Below are 25,491 nucleotides of genomic sequence, written 5' to 3'. Positions count from 1 at the left end.
ACTCATATCCAATGGGAGTTATTTCGGCTCTAATTTGTCTTCAAAATTTTTTCTTACTGTCTCTTGTTACTTTCATAACAAAGACATATATATATATATATATAATTAATATTAACATTAATCTAACGGATCATATCCGTCCATGCAATTACATAAAATGCGGAACCTTGATCAATTTGGATGTTATTGGGTCATTCGAGTTATGAGTGGGATTGTCGCAAGGATCCAGCGGTCGATCCTGCAGAACCCTATGGTGGGTCCCACTGCGATCTCGCTTTGTAGTTAAACCACACTCGCATTAGGTCAGTGGCCTCCATCAAGACGTAACCCTGAAGATGACCGCCTGAAGATGACCGTCAGATCATCTTACCCCTAATCACATCATGTATGTGCAAGTCCTTTCTTCGTAACCACATCTACTGAGTTGAGTCTTACGGGAGGTGGACACCATTTACCCCCTTGGCCCACTCTTCGTATACCATTTTGGTCAAGTGGTGTTCGGCCTCCAAATGCATTTGTAAAATCCTTTGAAACAATTCAATATTTCATAAAGCTTTCCGATAAACGTTTTATCAAATCCGCCTGGCCAGGCTATTTAATAGGCCTACCGCTCTGACAAAATTGTATATGTCAATCCCTAAATTCTAGGGCGAAGAATCCCTTGTTGAGTATCACTATTAGTCTCGAGGGTTTGCTATAGGATATAGCTCTATCCGAATGTGACTCTAAAAATAGAATCACTATAAGATAGACTAAGACCCTAGAACTGACCAGCAGACCAATAAGATCCCTCGGGTCTAAGGACTTGTAAAGGGTCCTGTCCGGAAGAACAACTTTATACATTCTTGTCCACAAGTTGTTCTTTATTTGATCCGCTTCGGTTACTCGATCCAATTGTCGCACCCACTCTTCTTGCTTAGGGTCCACTGCCCAAATGACTAAGATAAGTCACCTCACGACACGTGCATGTGGGCAAGATTGGTGCTAGTTGTGTACAGAAAGAGACGTCCAGTCTCTTTCCCAACTAGGAACTATTAAGGTTTGCATAGAACCGAGATGCCATATCTCCTTGCTCCCTTGGATCTGTGAATCCTTTGAGCATGGCATTTCTACTACGCTACCTAAGGACGAACATGTGTCAATAAAATAAGCACATCACACACGTTCATAAATATAAATACCCATTCAAGTCATAAAATAAATATTTATTGATTAGAAAATGTCATTCTACTGGCTTTTTAAGGCATATACTCTAAGAATAGAGCCTTTGGTTTCGCATGTGAGTTGACTATGTTGGTACGGGACAACATGGTGAGCATGTATGCATCTGAAGTGCTTAGTTCGACATGAGAATTAACTATTTTTGGGACAGGAGAATATAGTCAGCTCATTTGGACTAGGGGCATTTGGTTTAGCATATAAGTTAACCACACTTGTATGGGACGATGTGGTGAGTTGTGTGCACTAGAAGTAAGGGTGGTCATTCGGTTATAACCGAACAGAATAACCCAAAAATTACTAACCGAATTAAATTCGGTTACCTGAATCTGATAACCGAAATCGTAACCGAATTTTTTTTATAACTGTACTAATTGAAACCGATTTTTATAACCGCGCTAGGGGAACTGTTTGCCTTACCCCTACATTACACCACACTTTCATATAGTATGAACACGCTTGCATCATGTGTGTGAGCCTAGATTAGGATGCCTTACCCAATGGCTACGATCAGTTTTAGGTACACAAACCAGTCATGAGTCGAGATCCTCTCTCCACTCCGCTAGTTTAGGATTAGGATGTGATGCCTTCAGGTAGCACTAGATAAAATGTAAGAAGATTAAAAGACTTTCCCTTTGAGATTAGGATATAAATCTCATCTTTCCCAAGATCTCATATGTTAGTCTCTTCTTGATCTATCCTTAAAATCAATTTTGCGTGATCTCGCCCAATCATGTGTCTCTGTTCTTCTCATATGTGATCTAATCATATCTTTATTCCTCCTCCTAATTGGCAGCAACCATGCCTAAATACTATGATTATGAAATCCTGATTCTTCTCGTGAATGATCTAACCAAACCTCTAGCCCTCTTCTCGATTGGAAGGAACTATGTCCACCTGCAAAATTCTAAATTGGATCTGTGGGACTTTGAATCAATCGCTCCATATCGGCTTGCACCAAGATAAGAAGAGGCTCTTTGGCTACTTGACAACCTTCGATGTTGATTGGGAATTACATTATACCGCATCGGAATGTTGGAACCCATTCATCATGTATTTCGTTTTGGTAGCCAAGAGGTTTGTCTGTAGACACCCAATTTTGACCGAACCCTTAACCCATCATTTTGACTAAAAATCCTAATAAATTAGTGTATTAGAGTCCTACATTTGTCCCTAGAGTAGGTTAGGATCCCATTTAGGTCCCTCTAAAATTTCGTCAAAATCCGCCATGAAATGGCAAATAAGACGAGTATAGTTTGTAGTGTTGTGTGGTATAGTGTAGCAGAAGGGGGGTGTATTATCCTGGCCAGGGGGTTGCCTGGGAGAAATAAAACATGGGTAATTTGCAGTAAGGGGCGTCCCTGGGCAATGGGAAGTGCCGAAATTCATTTGCTTAATTTTTCATTAAACTTTTTCCACAAGACCATCTATTCTCTATACAAGTAAGTTATAATATACTAAGGAAGGGTGTCCCAAGGAAGAAGGGGGGCAAAGAATTAAGGAAAAACTATAAATAGAGCATTTGGGCTCTCATTTTAAAAAAAATGAGAGTTCTTAATCTAATTTTAAAGAGAGGGAGAGAGGGCTTTCTAGAGAGAGAAGATTATAGAGAGAGAATTCTAGAGTGAGAAAGTGAGGAAAAGAGAGAAAAAGAAGAAGAAAAAGAGCTAGAAAGGGAGGAAATCATAGGGGAAGCTCATGGTTGATGGAATTCATATAAAAAGATGGAGTTTTTGATTTTTTTGCATCAAAGGTCAGTAGATTTTGAGTTTTCTTTGAAAATCTAGCTTAAAATAGAAAATCTAAGTGGAAAATGCCTAAAAATGGTTAGATCTAGCAACCTAGGGCTAAAATCTACCAAAATATGTCTCATATAAAGATCTAAAGTAATTCACCACAGATTTTAAGTTCTAGTTGAATTTCGACGTGGAAATGGAAAAACTAAGTGTTGTCCAGCCTTAGTTTCGCCATTTTCATCAATTTTCGGTCAGAATTCTTGGCAATTTAACATGATGAAGTGTAGAGCTCGTTGAGATCTTCGATTTAGCGTATAATGGTCCAAAATTGGCCAAGAAATGAAGAAGTTATGCCAATTTTAAGATTTCAACTGAAAATTTAGATTAAAATGGTGAATTCTTGGATAATTTTTGTGAAAACCTTTAGATCTGATGTGTTAGGATTTGAAAATTTATCGCGTCAAGTAACTTTTGGAATGTTTCTGGCCAGATCTTGCTGGAGCCGTAGAAGACAAAGTTATTCATTGAATGATTTCCTAAAACTTTGTCCTTGAGCAAAATTTCCAAAAATGATGTTTTGAGTGTCAAAACTGAGCGTGAACGTTTTCCGGCCGGAACCAGACGAAGTGGTCAACTGAGAGAATGTCATTCATGCTGAGATTTTTTTTTATGGTTTGGATGCTTGAGGGGTCTGAAATTCAATACAAAGTTGTATTTTTCACCTTATATGACATAAGTGTGCCATTTCTTGAAAATCATGGATAACATGAGCTCTAATCATTTTTAGTGGTTATTTTTTTATATTTTGAGCTTGGTAGTAAGTCATGAATCATCTTTTGGATGTTTTTCATAATTTACTTGTCATTTTGGGTCATTTTCGTGAAAATTGCATCTATAGTTGTGATTTTTCCTTTTACTGCTTTTCAAGGATATTTTGGGCTAAAATCATTGTTAACACTTATAGTTGGATATGATGAGCATGCTAACAAGTTTTAAATCATATATTGAATGATTTTCGTGAATTGTTTCGCATTTTTGACATTTTTTGGTGAAAATTGCATGTTTGGTGGAAATTTTGCCTTTTCTTCCTTTTTAAAGGTTGTTTTGAGCTTAGATCAATTCAAATGGATGCTTTTGATTATGTTGAGCATGCTAACAAGTCACAAATCATATATTGATCAATTTTCATGATTTACTTTGTATTTTAGAGCCTTATTTGTGAAAATTGCATGTTGTGTAGAGTGTTTTAATTTTTTTATGCTAAATGAATGAAACCAGTGCTACATGTCAACCTAGACATCTAAACTTCTAAGATCACTTCCAAGTCATGTCTAAGCCTTTCAAATTCCATGAGTCTCATTTTAGGAGACACACTTTGTCTCATTAGAGTGTTTTCCTTTTTAGGAGACATGTTTTGTCTCAATAGTTAGTTTTCTATTTTAGGAGACAAACCTTGGTCTCATAGAGAGTTTATCCTTAGGAGACTTGCTTAGTCTAAGTAACACTCCCCTCTTTTATTTAGTAGACTTTCTTAGTCTTTTAGATTCACTTAGACATTAGTTTCTTCATTGTAAGGGCGATGAAGGCGTTAGCCCAAGCTCATTCTTAGAGGGACCTACCGGATTATGGTAGCACCCTCTGTTATTCTTTTCTCGTCTTTAAGTAGGGATTTAAACCTTTTTAGGTACCCTTAGATACTAGAACCTTTCGTCATTGCAAGGGCAACAAAAGAGTTATCTATAGCCCTACTTATTCATTGTAAGGGCAATGATAGGGATACTTAGAGCCCATCTCTGTGTCTAGAAGACTTATCCAGTCTCACTAGCACCTTTTAGTCTCTTCTTCATTTAGGAGTAAGTTTTTGACTTATTTACCTCTTATAGTGTTGTTAGCGAGTCTTTGATTTATTCACCCGCATTCTTGGTAGCGTTATTAGAGTCTTTGACTTATTTACCCCTCATTTTTTATAGTGTTATTAGCAAGTCTTTAACTTATTTGCCCTTTTTTTTAGAGTTGTTGTTACTTCACCTTTATAGGGACTATCTCAGTCTGAGAGCCTTACCTATTTGGGATCTTAGATCATTGTCATTGTTCTTGGGACACCAATTTACTTGTTTTGGGACTATTTTTTTTTTTTTTGGGACACTAGTTTACTTGTTTGAGATAATTTCATTTTCACTAGTTTACTCATTTTAGAATCATTTCACTTTTAGTGAGTTTATTTGATTTCGGGGTTTTCCCTTTAGCCATAGGGTTTGGCCATAGTATGCTGTTTGACATGTTCCCTTTTTAAGGGTTAAAACATTTAAAAATCCAAAAAATACTTGAAAACTTTAAAATCCAAAAATATTAGAAATTTGAAACTAAAAAATATTTGAAAATTCAAAAAGTTTTAGGAGTAGTTAGGAAAGTTTGTTTCCGAACAACATTGGCTTGATCTTCTTCCATGAGGTATGTAGCCAGCTTGGGATTTTTATCCCAAGTCCAGTCAAACTTTGTAAATATATCATTTATACTGTTTAAATAAACATAAAAAATCTTCCAAAATATTATTTTTGAAAAGTTCTTCCTCAAGAGTTAGGAGTTTGTCCTAGATAGGGGGTTTTAGAATTAGGATTTTGTCCTTGATATATTATGTGCTTTGTTTGTGTTTGTTTTCTATTTGTTTTGTGCTTGTTTTAGAGTTAAGAGTCTATCCTAGCTAAGAGTTTGTTAGGCCTCCGTCCGGTCAGTTGGTGATACTCTTCACTGACTGATGACTAGAATATGATGCGTTAGATAGCCCATTATTTTTCTTAAGACACACGGCCTAGTTACACATAGGATATAGGAACCACCTGCATTAGTTTAGGGCTAACTTGCATTTAGTTAGGCATATAGGGTGTCTTAAAATCTACAATCCACTTGAATTTAAATAAACGTTCAAGAAACTTTAAAAATCAGTATAGTCTTTTAGGTCGAGTCTAGTTTAGTGGTCTAGATGTCTTAGGCATCATAGTTTAGAATAGGTATGAAGAACTATGTCACCTTGATTCTTGGAGAGGCGGGGATACATAGGCAGCTTTGGATGAACGCCAGACCATCCAAAGAATCAGGCGAAAAAGTTTAAGGTCTTAGAGTTTGTTGTTAGCGTTTTAGGATTTATGTTTATGTTTATCATTATTTCTTGCTTATGTGTTTGACAGTGAGTTTTCTTTCTGACTTAGATGATTTCTTTATATGTTTACTTACATGCTTAGTTGTAGCTCTCACATGTATAGCTGTAGCCCTTTATTGCTTACTTGTATATTATCTCATGCTCATATGCGTAGCTGTAGTCTTTATTATTATTGATTATAATTTTGCTATCATTTATTGACGTTTGTTCCTTGCGCAAGTACATTGTATTTTTTTTTTTATAGATATGCTTGTGTTTGTTTACTGCTTACTAGATGTGTTGGTTATGATTAGATGTATGACTAGAGGCAGATATCTGAGTTATCTGGTATTAGAGTAGCATTAGTTTTCGACGCCTCTCTATGAGAGACGGCGGATTCTAGTGTTTGTTCTAACAACAAATGAAACTGATGTTAACTCTCTTTAAGTATGGGTGTTAGATGAATGTGCTGAGATAGATAACAGGGTTATCTGATATGGGATTAACTCTAGTTTTCTTCACCTCTTTGAGAGCTGATGGATTCTAGTGTCTATTCCCATGTCGGGTGACACTGATATCACTTCTCTTTAGGACCTTCCTCATCCGTAATCAGGCACGGACCCAAATATATTTCTGGTTATCCATTGCAAAGAGGATTTTATTTTTTGGGTTCCATGGCCTATCCATGGATGGCGACTCTGAGTTATTTTAGGTACGTCTTGGTTTCGAGCCTTGGCTCCGGATCAAGAGGTATCTCATTTTTATCACCACTCGAGCTATGCTATGAGGGTGACACCTATTTCAAGAGTTCCTTGGTAGAGCTCTCCTTCACGTGGATGATCCCAAGTACCGACGGGGGGCCTGTTCCTCACCGCCTCCTCCGGATCGGGATCCACAGGATGGTGACTCTGCTGGGGAGTCCTTGAAACATTGCTTAACTCTGTAAAAATGCCATTTTTACTAATTTTAAAGAAATTTGGGCTAAAATCAAGTTAAATGGGAACCTTATTGTTAGAAATCCAGGGGCACCAAATCGGTGCGTAAATGAAATAAGGGCTCACATACCACTCTCATCCCTGCATATATATCCTGTTTTGTGGTTACTTTTCTGTTGTGGTTTGTTGTGGATGTGCTGTCAAATGATGACCTATTCGAGATACTATGAGTAGGAGCCGTGACGATTATCCCGCCTTCTAGTGCCACCGCACCTGTAGTATACTCAACACCTGGACACTTCATGTGTAAAACAGACATAGTTCGTGCAGTGGACTCTATGTCATAGTGTACAAGTACCTATGCACCCGGTCAGGTGGACCTCGCAGCCTTACCCTCTTTATATATTGCATTGTCCTTTTGTTTGCATATAGGGACAAACATGTGTTGCTTACACATGTGGAGCCTAGAGTTAGGAGCCTTGTCCTATTTATAGACTAAGGTAGCTCACTTTATGTGGCTACAGACGTAGTCCTAGTACATTCATCAGTCTGTCATGAGTCAAGACTTCCTTGACTCCACTAGATTAGACTAGGGTTGGTGCCCCCGGTTAAGATATATGTATATATATATATATACTTATACTTATATGTATACATATTATTTATTAGATTAGGGCTTATCTTCTAGTTAGGTTTTCTTTCCTAATCTAATCAATTAATTATATCCATCCCTTCCGTGTAATATCATCAGGTCATTGTCTTTTAGCTATAATCTATCCTTTAGTTCATTGATCATGAGTGTTTCTATCATGAATTTACCTTTCTTGTATCATACCATGACCATTAATGGATTGGTTATGTCCTGCCCATCTATCTCATGAGTGCATGATTATTGTTGAGATTAAAAACCTATTTAGATTATGGGTGTTTATCATTCATACTCTTTCATATCCAAATGAGAGCAGTCATATCCGAAGAAGACCTAAAGGAGTGGATTGAGGATTTCCTGATACCTGTAGGTCATATTATTATAGCTTATTTTCCTTTGACCTTCGTAGACAGTTTCTCTTTGACTTTCCAAACTCAAATACCCATTGATGTACTTAAGATTACTCTTCTCTCTATTTGATTAGAATTTTATCCCATGATCTGGTGTTGTAGACACCCACATTTTGCTTTACTTTAACCAACAATAACCTAATATATTGATCCATCCTCAAATTTTTTGAAAAAAACAAAATGATAAAGAGATGTACCTGGTGAGATGATTAGATCCGAAAAATTGAAAAATACCCTGATTAGTGAATTTAGTGTGTTAAATCCATGTGAGAACCCCCTCTATCATTGATTTATATGTTTTAGGTCATTAATATCTTGATCTGACTTTACGGATCATCAATCGGGACAAAATAAGCTAGGGTCATTTCATAGCCCGGACCCTGATTCCATTCCGAGACCCGATTTCCGTAAATCGTTAGATCAATGACAGATCTTGACCTGGGTCTCACCATCCAAAACCACCTAACCTCTCCTCTCATCCTAACCATCCAAACCTCACCTAACCTCACCTAACCTCTCCTCTCATCCTAACCACCCAAACCTCACCTAACCTCACCTAACCTCACCTAACCTTACCTAACCTCACCTAACCTTACCTAACCTCACCTAACCTCACCTAACCTCCTATCCCATTCTCCTATAAATACCCTCTCATCCCACCATCCAAAGAAAAAGAAGAAAAAGAATCCCTCTCTTAGAAAATTCATCCCTCTCCCTCATCTCTTCAAGGGTTCGGCCATCCTTGCCGGATCGGGTGATACGTTGGGTGATATATATCAAAAGCAGTCATTATCAAGCAAGGAATCATCTTCAAGGAATTAACATCAAAGAAAAATCAAACACAAAGTGGGTTTTCAAAGAGGTAGGCATTTATTTCAATTCTATGTAGGGTCTGTTTTCATGCATATCTTTTACTTTAAAAGAAAAACCATGTTAGGAAGCATCTAGGATCAATCTTTACTCATTCTTCTTGATGGTAGACTTTGAAGTTATACATGTTTCCCTCTTCTCTTAACCCATCTTATCTTCATTTTTATTTTTCCCTAATGGTTCACACCCTGGTTCCCCCTGGTTAGCCTCTGGTTAGACCCTGGTTGCACCCAGGTTCGTTGCTGGTTGCACCCAGGTTCGATACTGGTTCGCACCCTGGTTCCCTGCTGGTTCGCACTCTGGTTAGACCTTGGTTGCACCCAGGTTCGTTGCTGGTTGCACCCAGGTTCGATACTGGTTCGCACCCTGGTTCCCTGCTGGTTCGCACTCTGGTTAGACCTTGGTTGCACCCAGGTTCGTTGCTGGTTGCACCCAGGTTCGATACTGGTTCACACCCCGGTTCCCTGGTGGTTCGCACTCTGGTTAGACCCTGGTTGCACCCAGGTTCGCTGCTGGTTGCACCCAGGTTCCCTGCTGGTTGCACCATGGTTCCCCTGCTGGTTCGCACCCTGGTTTCCCTGCTGGTTGCACCCTGGTTCCCCTGCTGGTTCGCACCCTGGTTCCCTGCTGGTTCGCACTCTGGTTAGACCCTGGTTGCACCCAGGTTCGCTGCTGGTTGCACCTAGGTTCCCTGCTGGTTGCACCCTGGTTCCCCTGCTGGTTCGCACCCTGGTTCCCTGCTGGTTCGCACCCTGGTGCACCCTGGTCCGCACCCTGGTTTGTACCCTGCTTCCTCCTAGTTAGACCATGGCTAGTCTCGGGTTTGCTCCTAACTTAGACCCGACTCACTTGACCCTAACCATTAACCCAATCCAACCTAACCATTAACCACACCTAAACCCATACCCATAAGCCTTAAACCCTATAACCATAGCCACACATCATACACCACATGCCTTTCATTCATCCACCCAACAGTACCATCATACACCCCTACAATAGACCCGGCCAACCCAGTTAACCCGGCCATCGGGCCCATTCGGCCCAATTAATTCATTCCCCTTAAGAGCCACTTTGCCCTATTGGTTCCTAAGATACTCCAACCACCCAAACCTCAAGCCGCACCCCAATCCACGCTCAACCAGTTCCAATCCAGTCTAAGCCAAGTCAACCCGCACTTGACCTTGACCATTAACCCAATCCAATCCAACTCAACCATTAACCCCACCTAACCTGACCCTAGCACAACTCAACCGAGTCACATCAACCCAAGCCATACCTTTGTCCACTCACTGAGGCACACCATTTATCCATAAATCTGGTTACATTAAATCTAACCCAGCCAGGCCACCTGCAGCTTAAGTCAAATCGCCCCAATACAATCCATCCAAGTGGGATCCCAACCCAGCTCAACTGAGTCAACTCTAGCCAACCTCCCAAGTCGAGTTGACCCAACTCTCTAGTCGAGTATGCTCAACCTCTTTAACCGATTGGACTCTCCCCTTAGTTGACTCAATCCAATTCCTTAATCAACCCATCCCAATGCAACCGAGTCGCATTCGACCAAGTTGCGGCCTTCCATGTCACAACCGAGTCATTCCCCTATTCTACTAATGCCCTTTTACACCTAATAGAACTTCCTCCCTTTTGCCTAACCAAGTCATATCCCAACTCAATCTGAGTCGCATGTCTGAATCCATTTGACCGAATCTCATAAGCCCGCCCATTTTGAATTCCCAAAATTCAAACCCTTGATGATTCCTATATGCTCAATTCTTTGATGCAAATTCCCAATTCCAAAATCCCATTGCTAAATCAATGTTTCTGAATCTCAAGTCCAATGCTCAAATACAAACCCGATTCCTGATCCAAATACCAATCCTGTTTTCCAAAATCCAAGCAACCTCCCCAGCGGAACTACGTGTGGCTTGATCCCCATCGCGGGGTACGTAGGCAATTTGGCACTCCCAAGTTCAGTCACACCTTTCTCTATCTTTCTCATTCCCTCACACTATTTCATCATCTCTTCCATCTTTTTTTTCACTAACCTCGAGAATTTAAATCGATTTGTCTTGTGTCTTTCGGAACCGTTGGATCACGGTTTCCGTCGTAAGGACCCTTAGAGCCCAATTTAGGAACACCGGTGTCGTGTCGTGTCCTAAGTTTTAGAGAGTCCTAGAGTTAGGAGTCCAGCCTCATCACGGACGCTTGCTATGTATAGCAACCGTGCCATAGGTCTAGTTACACTAGTCACCCAATCTTTCCCTAGGACAAGCCTAGTAAACTAGGATGTAAGGCAAACCTGCATTAGTCTAAGGGACCATTTGCATTTAGATGAGAATCATATAGCATCTTAGATGAAATCCTAAGATAATAAAATCCTCAACTTGAATTAAATAACTTCTCCTAAAACTGTTGAAACAGTCAATCCCGTCTAGGTCGGTGTCTTAGTTGAGTTAGGCATATGTAACTTAGCTTAGGTGCACCGAACTACGTCGACTCTGATCCCAGTGAGGCTTGGGTACGTAGGCAGCTTGGATGTCTGACGGCATACCACCCGCGAGTCGGCACCACAACAAATTGTGGTGTTTTGAATATTAATTTTCTTGTAAATGCTTAATCAAATCATTTAGGGCTTTCCATGAAATTAGAATTCTAGGAGAACTTTCACTTAGAATGAATCCAGACAAATTAATAAATCAAGATACACATCTAGGATTCACATTGAAATTAGATCATAGGATGCATGTCACTTAGCTCGCACATTAACATAGAGTTGAATGAGCCATTTAAAATAAATTTAAAAGAGTTAGCTTTTGGAATCGAAGACCGATTATCGGGCAGGAATGGTGCATGTGGCGGATAACTCCCCATACCTTCCATTCTCGTAACCAGGTAGCGAGTCTAGATTTCTGGTTAATTTCGGGTCCTAGATCCCACATCTAGGTGGCGACTCTGTCAATCTCTTTCGTGTGGAATTCGGATTGCCTTAGTGATCCCAAGTTCACATGAAAGACGAATTCAAATCAATAATTAAATGCACACGCCAATCGCGTGGATACAGGAGACCAAGAGAGAGAGCGCGGCGGCTCGCGCCCCACCCCTCTCGCGGGATTCGGGTACCACAGTTTGGCGACTCTGCTGGGGACCACCTAACTTCATTAAAATTTCAAAAGATAATTCATTTGAATTTAATTTAATTGGCTCATAAAAACTCTATACTTGTTAGATTAGTTTGTCTTGTTTTATTTTCTCATCACACTTTACTCAAACTTAATCTAACAAAACCTGAAGGCATCATAGATTGCGCAAACATATTGCACACACTTACATCACTTGCATCTAAACTCTGCATCTCACGTGCACACACGTCCTATTTTAGGAACCCGGAGTGTTATCTAGCATGGTTGACTGGGATTTCATCACCTGGTGCCTCTGTGCTAGAGAAGCATTCCACCCTTAGCCTAGTACCATTATGGTACGTAAACGGATCTCTTGTTCACGTACTGATACGCCGGACACTGGTACAGTATATCGAACAGGGATTCGCGCTAAGGGAACTCTTGGCCTTACCCCTAGATTAACCCACACATGCATGTAGTATACGAACACATGTGCATCACGTGTGTGAGCCTAGTTTAGGATATCCTGCCTATTTGTGTCTAGATTAGGCCGTAGACCATCTTCCAATGGCTACGATCGGTCCTAGGTACACGAACAAAGTCATGAGTCGAGATCCTCTCTCCACTCCGCTTGATTAGGATTAGGGTTGATGCCTTCAGGTCACACTGTTAAAATGTGCGAGATTAAAAAAAAAAAAAAAATTTCCTTTAGGGGTTAGGATATAAATCCTATCATTTCCAAAGATCTCATAGGATTAGTCATTCTTGATCTATCCGTTGAAAGCAATCTTATGCTATCTCATCTAATCTTTCGATCGTATGCCTTTCATTCTTCTATCGTGTGATTCGATCATGTATTCATACTTTCCTTGTACTGGCAGGAACTTATCCCAATCTCGTGTTCATGTAATCCTGATCATTCTTATATCCCTTCTCTTGGCTTACGGGCACTATGTCTACTCGTACAATTCTTGATTGGATCCGTGGTACATTAAGAGAATCCCATATCTACGCCATAAGTGAACAAGAGAAAAATCTCTTCGGCTACGTGGCAACCATCAAGCTCGATTGGGGATTACTCTATGCCGCATCAGAGTGTTGGGATCCCGATCATCATGTCTTCCGTTTTGGCAACCAAGAAATGTGTCCCACCTTTGAAGAATGGTGTGCCTTATTGGAATATCCTGTGGATGGCCCTCTAGTGAAGCCATCCTGTGTTCCAGATTATCGTCCTTTGTTCCTTTGCTTGATGGATAATTCAGATGAATCCATGAACTCTTTCATGAAAGGCCAAGAAGTGTCCATGCAGCGACTGATTGACATTTACCCTCCTGTTGGATACATTGGTGCTGTTGATATTCAAAAAGCTCGACGGCGCGCTTTGAGATTCTGCTCCTTTGCTAGGTTCCTCACTGTCCAGCCTTCTCGCTTTGCGTCAGCTGTTCTTCTGGACCTCGTTGATCAAATGGATCGTGGCGCCAATCCAATTCCTACTATGCTTGCAGAAACTTTCAATGGATTGGATGATATGGCTCACCTTCGTGCCAGTTCAGGTCCAAGCTCTTATATTCGCTCTTTCGTTGGGTCTTTCTCAGGATGTCCTGCATTACTTCAAGTGTGGTTATGCCACAAGCTAAAAATTGCAGCTCCTGTCCATTTTGATCATACGTTATACACCTTCAGTGAATGGCGTCATGATGTTTCTTTCGATCATAAAAGCGATTGGGTTGAATGGTTAAATTCTCGCCAAGAAGATCAGATTTATTGGCAAATTCCCGGAATCCAAGAAGCTGTCTTCAACACCGGAGAAGCTAACTACGTTCGCCTTCTTGGTTTCAAAAAGACATCCTTTTATGTTCCTGCCAGGATTCAGCGTCAGTATGGAAGGGAGCAATCCATTGTGCCTCCCCTTCATCATTTCTATCCGCCTGAGGGTCTCAAGCCCAAGATTGTCAAAGCTGTTTCATCTGCTTGGGATGCAAGAATCATCAAACCTTTAAAGGAGTCAGTTGAGGAAGATTGTCGTCCGAAGAAGAAGTCTAAAAAGAATGCTTAGTTCCATGTTTATCTTTGAAAGATTGAACCATGTACTCAAATTTTAATGATTGATCAATAAAGTCCATCCTTCTCTTTCATTATCTTTGTCTATGTGTGCATCATCGTCTATTCTTCTCTCTGATTTTAAAATATGTCTTTCGGATATTACAGGGCAATAAACATCATAGCTAACCCTAATACTCCTTGGGTTCGGGTCTCTTCGCGGTTAGAGAGGAAATCTGTTTCTCCGCCACCTTCTCTAAGAACCCCAGCATCTCCTTCTTTCCCGTCCTCATCCTCACCAATGGCAGACAACCAAGATGGTCTTCCACCCGCTGCTATTACCGATACTCTTACTTTGATTCTCCAACAGCTTCAAGAACTCAAAGAAGAAAACCGAGTTATCAAGGCTCAGCTTTCTGAAAAGTTGGAACCGTCGTTGTCCAAGGATAAAGGGCCTATGCGCCAAGCAGCTACTCCAGTAGCACCTGCCCAAACAGTGTTCATCAATATCCCTGATAAAGTCGAAGAAGACTTAGAAAAAGAGCAGTACAGCGAGAATCACAGTAGGCCTTCTCAGTCCATGGTTGATAAGTCTGTTATGGAGAAATTAGAGACTCTTACCAGGAAAGTTCAAGACATTCAGTTTCAAGACCAGGGTGGTTTCAATCCCAGTGATCTTACTTTATTTCCCGAAATTCGCCTTCCTGCCAATTTTCAAATGCCCGATTTCGACAAATATGATGGTGTGGGTTGTCCAATCACACATTTGCAAATGTTCACCATCATGTGTCAGCCTCAAGGGTTATCTTCTGAGCAAATGGCTCAATTGTTCCCAGTTTCCCTAACCAAGGTTGCGAGGAGATGGTTCATGGTCTTGGACAAGACTCGTTACAGGACATGGAAGGATATCGGCGAGCAGTTCATCAGGCAATTCAAATATGATGATGGGACAGAAATCACCAGAAAGGATTTAGAGAGAACAAAGCAAGACTTGAGGGAATCCTTTTTGATTTTTGTGAAAAGATGGAGGAGAATAGCAGCTCAGATGATGGAGCGCCCGTCTGAGGAAGAACAAGTCCAGATAATCATGAAAAATATTTCCCCCCAGCTCCAGTATCACATGTCTTTGCAATACTATCCAGACTTCAAACACTTCATCGTGGCTGGCACCCAGATAGAGGAGGCTATGGCTCAAGGTGTATTCAACCGTAGCAACCCAAACCCCAGAGATTTCAAAAAGTCCCCTCCAGCCCAAGTCAATAGTATTTCCCGTTCCAATGCTCAATCCTCTAGGTCCCAAGAACCTTTAGTAATGGACTATGCTCAAACCGCAACCGCACCTCGGCAACAAACCCGGGTAGAATTTACCCCTCTTCCCATTCCATCTTCAGAGGTGCTTAAGCAGTGTCTTGCTTCAGGTCGCATAACCTTACCTGCCATCCGGCCTCCCCCCAATCCTCTACCTGCAAGTTGGCGAGCTGACCTACACTGTGAGTACCACAGAGGTCCTGGTCATCTTACTGACAACTGCATTGCCTTGAAATTTAGAATCCAGAAACTCATTGATGAGAAAGTCATTGCATTCCAGCCAAGACCCAATGTCACCCAAAACCCATTACCTGGTCATGCAAATCCTCCTGCTGCCGTTAATGCCATAACCATAGGAGATCCTGAGTTTGACCCTCTTACCCTCATATGTGCCTTAGAACCCATCTCTGAACCCCAAATCATATTCTGTGATGAATCACACCTAAGAGAGTCTGTACCTCCCTTGGTAATCACCTATGAGCCACAAGTCCCTCAAATTATCACTTATGATGAGCCTGAATTGGATGAAGTCAGACATGTGACAAGGGGCGGAAGAATTTTCAAACCTGTTGAATTGAGAGTCGAAAATCCAGGGGCATTGGCTCGAGGAGAGGAGCCGCAATATGTGAAAGATCCAGATGATGAAGTTGTGCAGCAGTTAAAGAAAACTCAGGCTGTTATATCTGTATGGGGATTATTGATAGCATCAAAGAAACACAGAGAGGCTGTGTTAAAAGAATTGAATACAACACAGGTATCCTCAGAGATATCTCCGGAGCAACTGGCTGAAGTTGTTGCTCTAACCCAGGCCACCAGGGCCATTAGTTTCTCAGATCAAGAGCTGCCTCCTCAAGGTCGGAATCATGCTAGAGCTCTTCATGTCACTATTGTTTGTGGAGGCAAGAAAGTACCATCTGTGTTGGTAGATAACGGATCCGCGTTGAATGTGTGTCCATTAAGAACTGCCATTACCTTGGGTTTCGGTCCCACTGATTTTGCCGAATCAACCCTTGGTATCCTCGCATATGACAATACCCGAAGAAATGTGGTCGGAGTCCTCACCACCAAGATCGTTATGGGCGGTCAAGAATTTGAGGTTGAGTTTCAAGTTATTGATATCAAAGCCTCGTTCAATATGCTTCTAGGACGTCCCTGGTTACATAAGGAAGGTGCTGTCGCTTCAACCCTTCACCAAAAATTGAAGTTCATTAAAGATGGGAAGTTGTTCACTGTCAGAGGTGATGAAGAGCCAGAAATAGGGCAAATAACAGGAGAAACTTTAATCCTTCCAGTTGCAAAAGCAGATGACTACAACTTGAATGGTTTCGCATTCGAGGTTGCTGTTATCTCTTACAAGGATGCCTCTCGGGAGGAGTTGTGTTTGCCGTTCGCCATCAGTTCTGTGGTGGCCAAGATGATGAGAAAAATGAACTACTTCCCTGGTATGAATTTGGGCCGTGATCCAAGCAAGGCATCTCACTGGCGCCCAATCAAAGCAAACCATGGAATTTTCGGTCTTGGATATGTACCTACTGAAGAGGAGGAGGAAGCCATGGAAAAATTGTTGAAATTGAAGGAAGAAATCCGCCGCACCGGAAGGGTACTCCTAATGGCTCCATATCCCTTATCAATGAATGGTCATTTTATCAAAGAAGGTGAGACGTTTCCATACTATGGGTTTTCTGAACCATGGTATGACTCAGTGACAGGGATCATGATACCCGGTTTTGAAATATTCAGTGGCCTTGCTCTCCCAGAAACAGAACCGCCGATATATTATGTTGAGAAAACTGTTGAGGACTGGTTAGTCTACCTTGAGCCAGATGTGCTGGAATCTTTGTTTGAAGAAAATGTGCCTGATGTTGATTACAATTTTGAAGAACAAGAAGAGACAGATTGTGAAGATATGCTAGTGGCAGTTATTCAGAGTAATGATACCTTTACTGAACCTCAGAGTCAGATTGCACCTGCAACAGAAAATCTTTCAAACTGGAGTTCTGATGTTTTTCCATCTTATTTTATTGCTAAGTCAAGTCTAGTCAAGTCGAGTGAATCAGTGTCAGTGCCTAGTCCAGGCGAGTCATTTTCTGAGTTTATTTACTATGTGAATCCTGAACCTGTTCAGGATGAGTCCAATGATAATGATGTAACTTCTTTCAATTCAATGAAATCTGATTCTCAGTATGTCTCTGTGTTTGCTTCTGACTTTAATAATAATGATAACACTCCCTCCTCAGATGAGGAAGGGGGGATCGACGAAACTCCCCTTGAATTGCAGCATATGCTCAAACAAGAGGAGGAGCGCCGAGCCCAGCCTCTTAAAGATGAAATCGAAATTATAAACATCGGAACAGAAGATTTAATACAGGAAATACGAATTGGAAATACTCTATCCTCTGAAGAGCGCGATGAATTAATAAACCTACTTAAGGAATATAAAGAAGTTTTTGCCTGGTCCTACAAAGATATGCCCGGGTTGAGCGAAGACATTGTTCAGCACAAGCTACCTTTATTGCCTGGGATTAAACCTAAAAAGCAGAAGCTAAGGAGAATGAAGCCTGAGTGGGTCCTGAAAGTAGAAGAAGAGGTTACTAAGCAGTTGAATGCTGGATTTCTGCAAGTGGTGGAATATCCAGAATGGCTCGCAAATATAGTACCTGTACCGAAGAAAGATGGAAAGGTGAGAATGTGTGTAGATTTCAGGGATTTGAACAAGGCAAGTCCAAAAGATGATTTCCCTCTACCACATATCGATATCTTGGTGGACAATACGGCCGGGCATGAATTACTATCTTTTATGGATGGTTTCTCGGGCTACAATCAAATTAAGATGGCACCCGAGGACATGGCTAAGACCTCGTTCATTACACAATGGGGGACATATTGCTATCGGGTAATGCCATTTGGTCTTAAGAATGCCGGTGCGACGTACCAAAGAGCAGCTACAGCCTTGCTCCATGACATGATACATAGAGAAGTCGAAGTTTATGTCGATGATATGATTGTAAAAGCCAAGGAAAGGAAAGATCATATCCCGAACCTTAAGAAGTTCTTTGAAAGAATTCTCAAATACCAGCTTCGCCTGAATCCTAGCAAGTGTGTGTTCGGGGTTACCTCCGGTAAGTTGCTTGGATTTATGGTGAGTCAAAGGGGTATAGAGGTAGATCCTCAGAAGATTAAGGCTATCCAGGAGATGCCACCGCCTAGAACCGAGAAGGAAATTCGGGGATTCCTAGGAAGGATACAGTTCCTAAGGCGATTCATCGCTCATCTGACATCAACTTGTGAACCTATCTTTAAGCTCTTAAAGAAGAACTCTTCCAAAGAATGGACAGAGGAATGTCAGCAGGCCTTTGAAAAGATAAAGCAAAGTTTGTCTGAGCCACCGATAGTAGCACCAGTGATACCGGGGCATCCATTGCTGCTTTACTTGTCAGTAACAGAAACCACAATGGGTTGTATGTTAGCACAACAAGATCCAGAAACCAAGCATGAAAAGGCTGTGTATTATCTTAGCAAGAAGATGTTGGAGTATGAACAAAAGTATACTGTCCTAGAAAAAACCTGCTTAGCCTTGGTTTGGGCCACTCAGCGACTCAGGCATTACCTTTTATCACATAAGGTCCTGCTTTTGTCGAGGATGGATCCTCTGAAGTATCTCTTTGAAAAACCAGCCCTGACAGGCAGGACTGCCAGATGGTTATTATTGTTGTCTGAATTTGACATCACTCATGTAACCCAAAAATCAGTAAAGGGCCGAGCCATTGCTGAACAATTGGCGGAAGCACCCCGAGAAGAAAGTCAGCATTTCAAGCCGATGTTCCCAGATGAAGAGATCATGATGGTTGAAGATGAGTATCCAGAAACTGGTTGGACCCTCTATTTTGATGGAGCAGCAAACCAAACAGGACAAGGAGTAGGGGCATTGCTTGTGTCGCCTCGAAATGAGCATGTCCCCGTTGCCGTTAAGTTACAATTCAATTGCACCAACAATATGGCAGAATATGAAGCATGCATTGTTGGGCTTGAGGCTGCATTGGCCTTAGGCATAGAGAATCTTGACGTATATGGAGATTCGAAGCTAATCATTTGCCAAACTCAAGGAGAGTGGAGAACCAAAGAAGAAAAGCTATTGCCATATCATGAATACTTGGATATTCTCGCTAAGCAATTTCAACGCGTCACTTTCAGTTATTTGCCAAGGTTGAAGAATAGATTCGCCGATGCCTTAGCAACGTTAGCTTCCATGATTGACATACCTCACAATATGAAGATGAGGCCCATCACGGTTCAAGAGCAATGGGCTCCTGCATATGTTGATGCTATAGAAATAGCTGCAAGATGTCCCGATGGAAAGCCATGGTATACAGACATAAAGAACTACATCTCAGGCCAGGGGCATCCCAATGAGGCGTCGAGTAAAGAAATAAGGACTTTGCAGAGATTGGCAGCTAATTTCGTCATTTGTGGAGGAGAGTTGTATCGACGGTCTTTCGATGGAATTCAACTCTTATGTGTCACTGAAGATCAGGCAGAAGAAATTCTGGCAGATATTCATGAAGGGGTGTGTGGGCCTCATATGAATGGGAAGATGTTGGCAAGGAAGATCCTACGTCTGGGGTATTATTGGCCGACATTAGAAGCAGATTGTCACACATTTGTGAAGAGATGCTATAAATGTCAGATACATGCGAATCTCATCCATGTACCACCCACCGAATTGCATTCTCTTACCTCTCCTTGGCCGTTTTCGGTATGGGGAATTGACATCATTGGCAAGATTTCTCCCAAGTCGTCTAATGGTCACGAGTACATACTCGTTGCTATTGATTACTTCACCAAGTGGGTTGAGGCCGCTTCTTATGCAAAGCTTACATCCTCATCAGTTGCTAAATTCATACGCACCAACATAATTTGCAGATATGGAATTCCCCATGAACTTATCTCAGATAATGGATCTCATTTCAAGAAGGAAGTAATCTCTCTTTGCGAAGAATTCAAGATTAAGCATCATAAATCCTCGCCTTATCGTCCGCAGACAAATGGAGCGGTAGAAGCTGCAAACAAAAATGTCAAGACTATCATTAGCAAAATGTCAGAAACTTATAAAGATTGGTCGAATAAGTTACCATACGCCTTGTGGGCTTACAGAACATCAATTAGGGCTTCAACTGGGGCAACCCCTTACTCTCTTGTTTACGGGATGGAAGCAGTGCTACCTGTTGAGATCCGTGTACCTTCGCTCCGAGTATTGACTGAAGTCAAGTTACCAGAAAATGAATGGGCAGATGCCAGGTATAAAGAGTTGAACATGCTAGACGAGAAGAGATTAAAGGCGCTTTACCATGTGCAAGGTTATCAGCGCAGAATAGCCCGTGCTTTTAATAAAAAGGTTAAGGTCAGAGATTTAGAAGAAGGCAATCTTGTTCTAAAAGAGAATCGAGCACCAATGTTTGACCCAAGGGGCAAGTTCAAACCAAATTGGTCAGGACCATACATTGTGGACCAAATCTTACCCGGAAAAGCCGTCAAGCTCCGTAATTTAAATGGAGAAATATTGCCAGAACCAACAAATCTTGATCAACTCAAGAGGTTCTATGCTTGAACATCAGAAGGCCGTCCTTTGGCCGAATAAATCCCAAATTCATAACCAAAAATCAAAAAATTTATAACCTTTTGCAAACCCTTTTGAGCCTAAATAAAATTTTCCTTCAAATCCCAATATACTAGGGGCATTCGCCCTGAACTACGCATGATCTGATTCCTACACTGGGATACGTAGGCAACCTGTTCATAGGTTCGGTCGAGACCCTTGCAAAACCTTAAGCCATTCTTTGAAAAACCCTACCTCACCTATAAAGTCCTTTTGGTGTTCAAGTAAAAAGAAAAGAAGATAAAAAAAAAAATAATAAAAAAGAAAAGAAATGGAGCTTGAAGATCCGCTAGATTGAAAAACCTGAAAAGGCGATCTAGGCAAAATTTAGGATCATTCCCCTGCTAAGTTGAAAACCTGAAAGGGCGGCTTAGGCAAAAGGTAAGGGGGTGGCCCGCTGAGTCGAAAACCTGAAAAGGCGATTCAGGCAAAAGTTAAGGCCGAGCGGTCCACCAAGTTGAAAATCCAAAAAAGGAAGACTTGGTCGTGGTAAGATTGGATTCACGCCAAAAGAATTACATCGGTCTCTGAACTCGCGGTAGGTCAGGCGAAGCTAATACACAATGATTCTCGAAACTAGGGGCATTAATTTTGAAGCAATCTGAAAGTTGATAGAAAGATATATGAGGTATCACTGTATTAAAAATAAGTGAAGATGTTTATCAATGGAGAAACGTTCTTTAAAAGAGGCTAGTCTAACCCAAAAGAAAATACTGATAAGTCAGAAGCATCACGAGATTACTGGAGTAATCTTTCTTATTTTGTGTTTTTATTACAAGTGTCTGTAGTTCTATTTAAAAAAAAAAAAAAAAATTTATTTTTAGAATTGTTGTAGGGTGCAATCACTCTGAAGGCAGGTTCATTAACAGGTTCTGAGGAACTTGGAAAAAGGTGACGCTCTCACAAATGACGAAGATCTTTGAAAGAATAATCTCCGGTCAACGAATAGAAGAAGGTTAGAATGCCTCAAACTGAGGCAGATTGCTAATGAAGTGGCATCCCATATTTAAGCCCTGAAGTTCTTTTGCTGCATAGTGTTATTAAATCCTTTGCTTCTAAAGTTGTTAATTGGAAATTTCGATTTCTCTCAAAGCTCAAATCATCATATCTCTCTGAATCCATTTGGAAAAAGATATTTTCTCTCTGAACATCACACAAATATGATATCTCGCTTCCTTGGAGTCCGTACAAATACGGTATTTCACTCTCCGAGTCCATACGACTATGGTCTCTTATCCCCTTTGAACATCATACAACTATGATGTCTCATTTCCTTGGAATCCGTACAAATACGGTATTTCATTCTCTTCGAGTTCATACAACTATGGTCTCTTATCCCCTTTGAACATCATACAACTATGATGTCTCATTTCCTTGGAATCCGTACAAATACGGTATTTCATTCTCTTCGAATCCATACAACTATGGTCTCTTATACCCTTTGAACATCATACAACTATGATGTCTCATTTCCTTGGAATCCGTATAAATACGGTATTTCATCTTGCCCAAGCCCATTCAAAAATGATGCTGCATTTTCATTAAGAATCTTTCAAAAGTCATCCATTATTCTCTGAGACCATTTGAAAATGACGTCTCATTTCCTCTGAAGCTGTTCAAAAGCGATATTCCTTTCCCTCCGAAAATCCATTTGAAAATGGTATCCCATTTCTCTCGTTGCCAGCGGCACCGCAGCGGGTTTGTTTTATTGCATTCCAATTCTAGGATTTCATCTAAGGTCTTGCATTATATTAGGTTGCATTGTGTTTAGGGGGTCCTTTGTCGATTAAAGCTACGCAAAATGGTTCTGTCATTTTGACTTTGGTATTCGATGACTACGTCGTCTCTACCAAAGAGGGGCATCTGTAGACACCCACATTTTGCTTTACTTTAACCAACAATAACCTAATATATTGATCCATCCTCAAATTTTTTGAAAAAAACAAAATGATAAAGAGATGTACCTGGTGAGATGATTAGATCCGAAAAATTGAAAAATACCCTGATTAGTGAATTTAGTGTGTTAAATCCATGTGAGAACCCCCTCTATCATTGATTTATATGTTTTAGGTCATTAATATCTTGATCTGACTTTACGGATCATCAATCGGGACAAAATAAGCTAGGGTCATTTCATAGCCCGGACCCTGATTCCATTCCGAGACCCGATTTCCGTAAATCGTTAGATCAATGACAGATCTTGACCTGGGTCTCACCATCCAAAACCACCTAACCTCTCCTCTCATCCTAACCATCCAAACCTCACCTAACCTCACCTAACCTCTCCTCTCATCCTAACCACCCAAACCTCACCTAACCTCACCTAACCTCACCTAACCTTACCTAACCTCACCTAACCTTACCTAACCTCACCTAACCTCACCTAACCTCCTATCCCATTCTCCTATAAATACCCTCTCATCCCACCATCCAAAGAAAAAGAAGAAAAAGAATCCCTCTCTTAGAAAATTCATCCCTCTCCCTCATCTCTTCAAGGGTTCGGCCATCCTTGCCGGATCGGGTGATACGTTGGGTGATATATATCAAAAGCAGTCATTATCAAGCAAGGAATCATCTTCAAGGAATTAACATCAAAGAAAAATCAAACACAAAGTGGGTTTTCAAAGAGGTAGGCATTTATTTCAATTCTATGTAGGGTCTGTTTTCATGCATATCTTTTACTTTAAAAGAAAAACCATGTTAGGAAGCATCTAGGATCAATCTTTACTCATTCTTCTTGATGGTAGACTTTGAAGTTATACATGTTTCCCTCTTCTCTTAACCCATCTTATCTTCATTTTTATTTTTCCCTAATGGTTCACACCCTGGTTCCCCCTGGTTAGCCTCTGGTTAGACCCTGGTTGCACCCAGGTTCGTTGCTGGTTGCACCCAGGTTCGATACTGGTTCGCACCCTGGTTCCCTGCTGGTTCGCACTCTGGTTAGACCTTGGTTGCACCCAGGTTCGTTGCTGGTTGCACCCAGGTTCGATACTGGTTCGCACCCTGGTTCCCTGCTGGTTCGCACTCTGGTTAGACCTTGGTTGCACCCAGGTTCGTTGCTGGTTGCACCCAGGTTCGATACTGGTTCACACCCCGGTTCCCTGGTGGTTCGCACTCTGGTTAGACCCTGGTTGCACCCAGGTTCGCTGCTGGTTGCACCCAGGTTCCCTGCTGGTTGCACCATGGTTCCCCTGCTGGTTCGCACCCTGGTTTCCCTGCTGGTTGCACCCTGGTTCCCCTGCTGGTTCGCACCCTGGTTCCCTGCTGGTTCGCACTCTGGTTAGACCCTGGTTGCACCCAGGTTCGCTGCTGGTTGCACCTAGGTTCCCTGCTGGTTGCACCCTGGTTCCCCTGCTGGTTCGCACCCTGGTTCCCTGCTGGTTCGCACCCTGGTGCACCCTGGTCCGCACCCTGGTTTGTACCCTGCTTCCTCCTAGTTAGACCATGGCTAGTCTCGGGTTTGCTCCTAACTTAGACCCGACTCACTTGACCCTAACCATTAACCCAATCCAACCTAACCATTAACCACACCTAAACCCATACCCATAAGCCTTAAACCCTATAACCATAGCCACACATCATACACCACATGCCTTTCATTCATCCACCCAACAGTACCCTCATACACCCCTACAATAGACCCGGCCAACCCAGTTAACCCGGCCATCGGGCCCATTCGGCCCAATTAATTCATTCCCCTTAAGAGCCACTTTGCCCTATTGGTTCCTAAGATACTCCAACCACCCAAACCTCAAGCCGCACCCCAATCCACGCTCAACCAGTTCCAATCCAGTCTAAGCCAAGTCAACCCGCACTTGACCTTGACCATTAACCCAATCCAATCCAACTCAACCATTAACCCCACCTAACCTGACCCTAGCACAACTCAACCGAGTCACATCAACCCAAGCCATACCTTTGTCCACTCACTGAGGCACACCATTTATCCATAAATCTGGTTACATTAAATCTAACCCAGCCAGGCCACCTGCAGCTTAAGTCAAATCGCCCCAATACAATCCATCCAAGTGGGATCCCAACCCAGCTCAACTGAGTCAACTCTAGCCAACCTCCCAAGTCGAGTTGACCCAACTCTCTAGTCGAGTATGCTCAACCTCTTTAACCGATTGGACTCTCCCCTTAGTTGACTCAATCCAATTCCTTAATCAACCCATCCCAATGCAACCGAGTCGCATTCGACCAAGTTGCGGCCTTCCATGTCACAACCGAGTCATTCCCCTATTCTACTAATGCCCTTTTACACCTAATAGAACTTCCTCCCTTTTGCCTAACCAAGTCATATCCCAACTCAATCTGAGTCGCATGTCTGAATCCATTTGACCGAATCTCATAAGCCCGCCCATTTTGAATTCCCAAAATTCAAACCCTTGATGATTCCTATATGCTCAATTCT

At 41.6% G+C, this 25,491-nt stretch overlaps 1 protein-coding gene and 1 long non-coding RNA gene across 3 annotated transcripts; both read left to right on the top strand.

Annotated features, from left to right (window-relative positions):
- Positions 1 to 8,612: 8,612 nt before the first annotated feature.
- Positions 8,613 to 15,131, top strand: LOC143867222 (uncharacterized). Of its 2 annotated transcripts, none has more exons than XM_077376069.1 (2): positions 8,613 to 8,946; positions 12,958 to 14,277. In XM_077376069.1, the coding sequence occupies exon 2, from the start codon at positions 13,029 to 13,031 to the stop codon at positions 14,130 to 14,132; it is 1,104 nt and encodes a 367-aa protein (XP_077232184.1). In that variant the 5' UTR covers positions 8,613 to 8,946; positions 12,958 to 13,028; the 3' UTR covers positions 14,133 to 14,277. The 2 variants fall into 2 exon arrangements, with proteins under 2 accessions (XP_077232184.1, XP_077232183.1); XM_077376068.1 differs by lacking the exon at positions 8,613 to 8,946 and adding an exon at positions 14,285 to 15,131 and having other exon boundaries at positions 10,042 to 14,163.
- An 8,206-nt stretch (positions 15,132 to 23,337) lies between these two features.
- LOC143867221 (uncharacterized) lies at positions 23,338 to 25,382 on the top strand. Its single transcript, XR_013243325.1, has 3 exons — positions 23,338 to 23,706; positions 23,921 to 24,173; positions 24,241 to 25,382. It is a non-coding gene; the product is annotated as an uncharacterized LOC143867221 (long non-coding RNA).
- Positions 25,383 to 25,491: the final 109 nt, after the last annotated feature.

Source organism: Tasmannia lanceolata, unplaced genomic scaffold (assembly GCF_043159265.1).
Source record: "Tasmannia lanceolata isolate RefF3 unplaced genomic scaffold, GAP_Taslan_0.1 ptg000210l, whole genome shotgun sequence".
Lineage (NCBI taxonomy): Eukaryota > Viridiplantae > Streptophyta > Magnoliopsida > Canellales > Winteraceae > Tasmannia > Tasmannia lanceolata.
This window is presented reverse-complemented; position numbering and strand designations above follow the sequence as displayed.

Coding starts and splice junctions, on each gene's coding strand:
- LOC143867222 (XM_077376068.1), top strand. CDS start 13,029: ATGTCTACTCGTACAATTCTTGATTGGATCCGTGGTACATTAAGAGAA.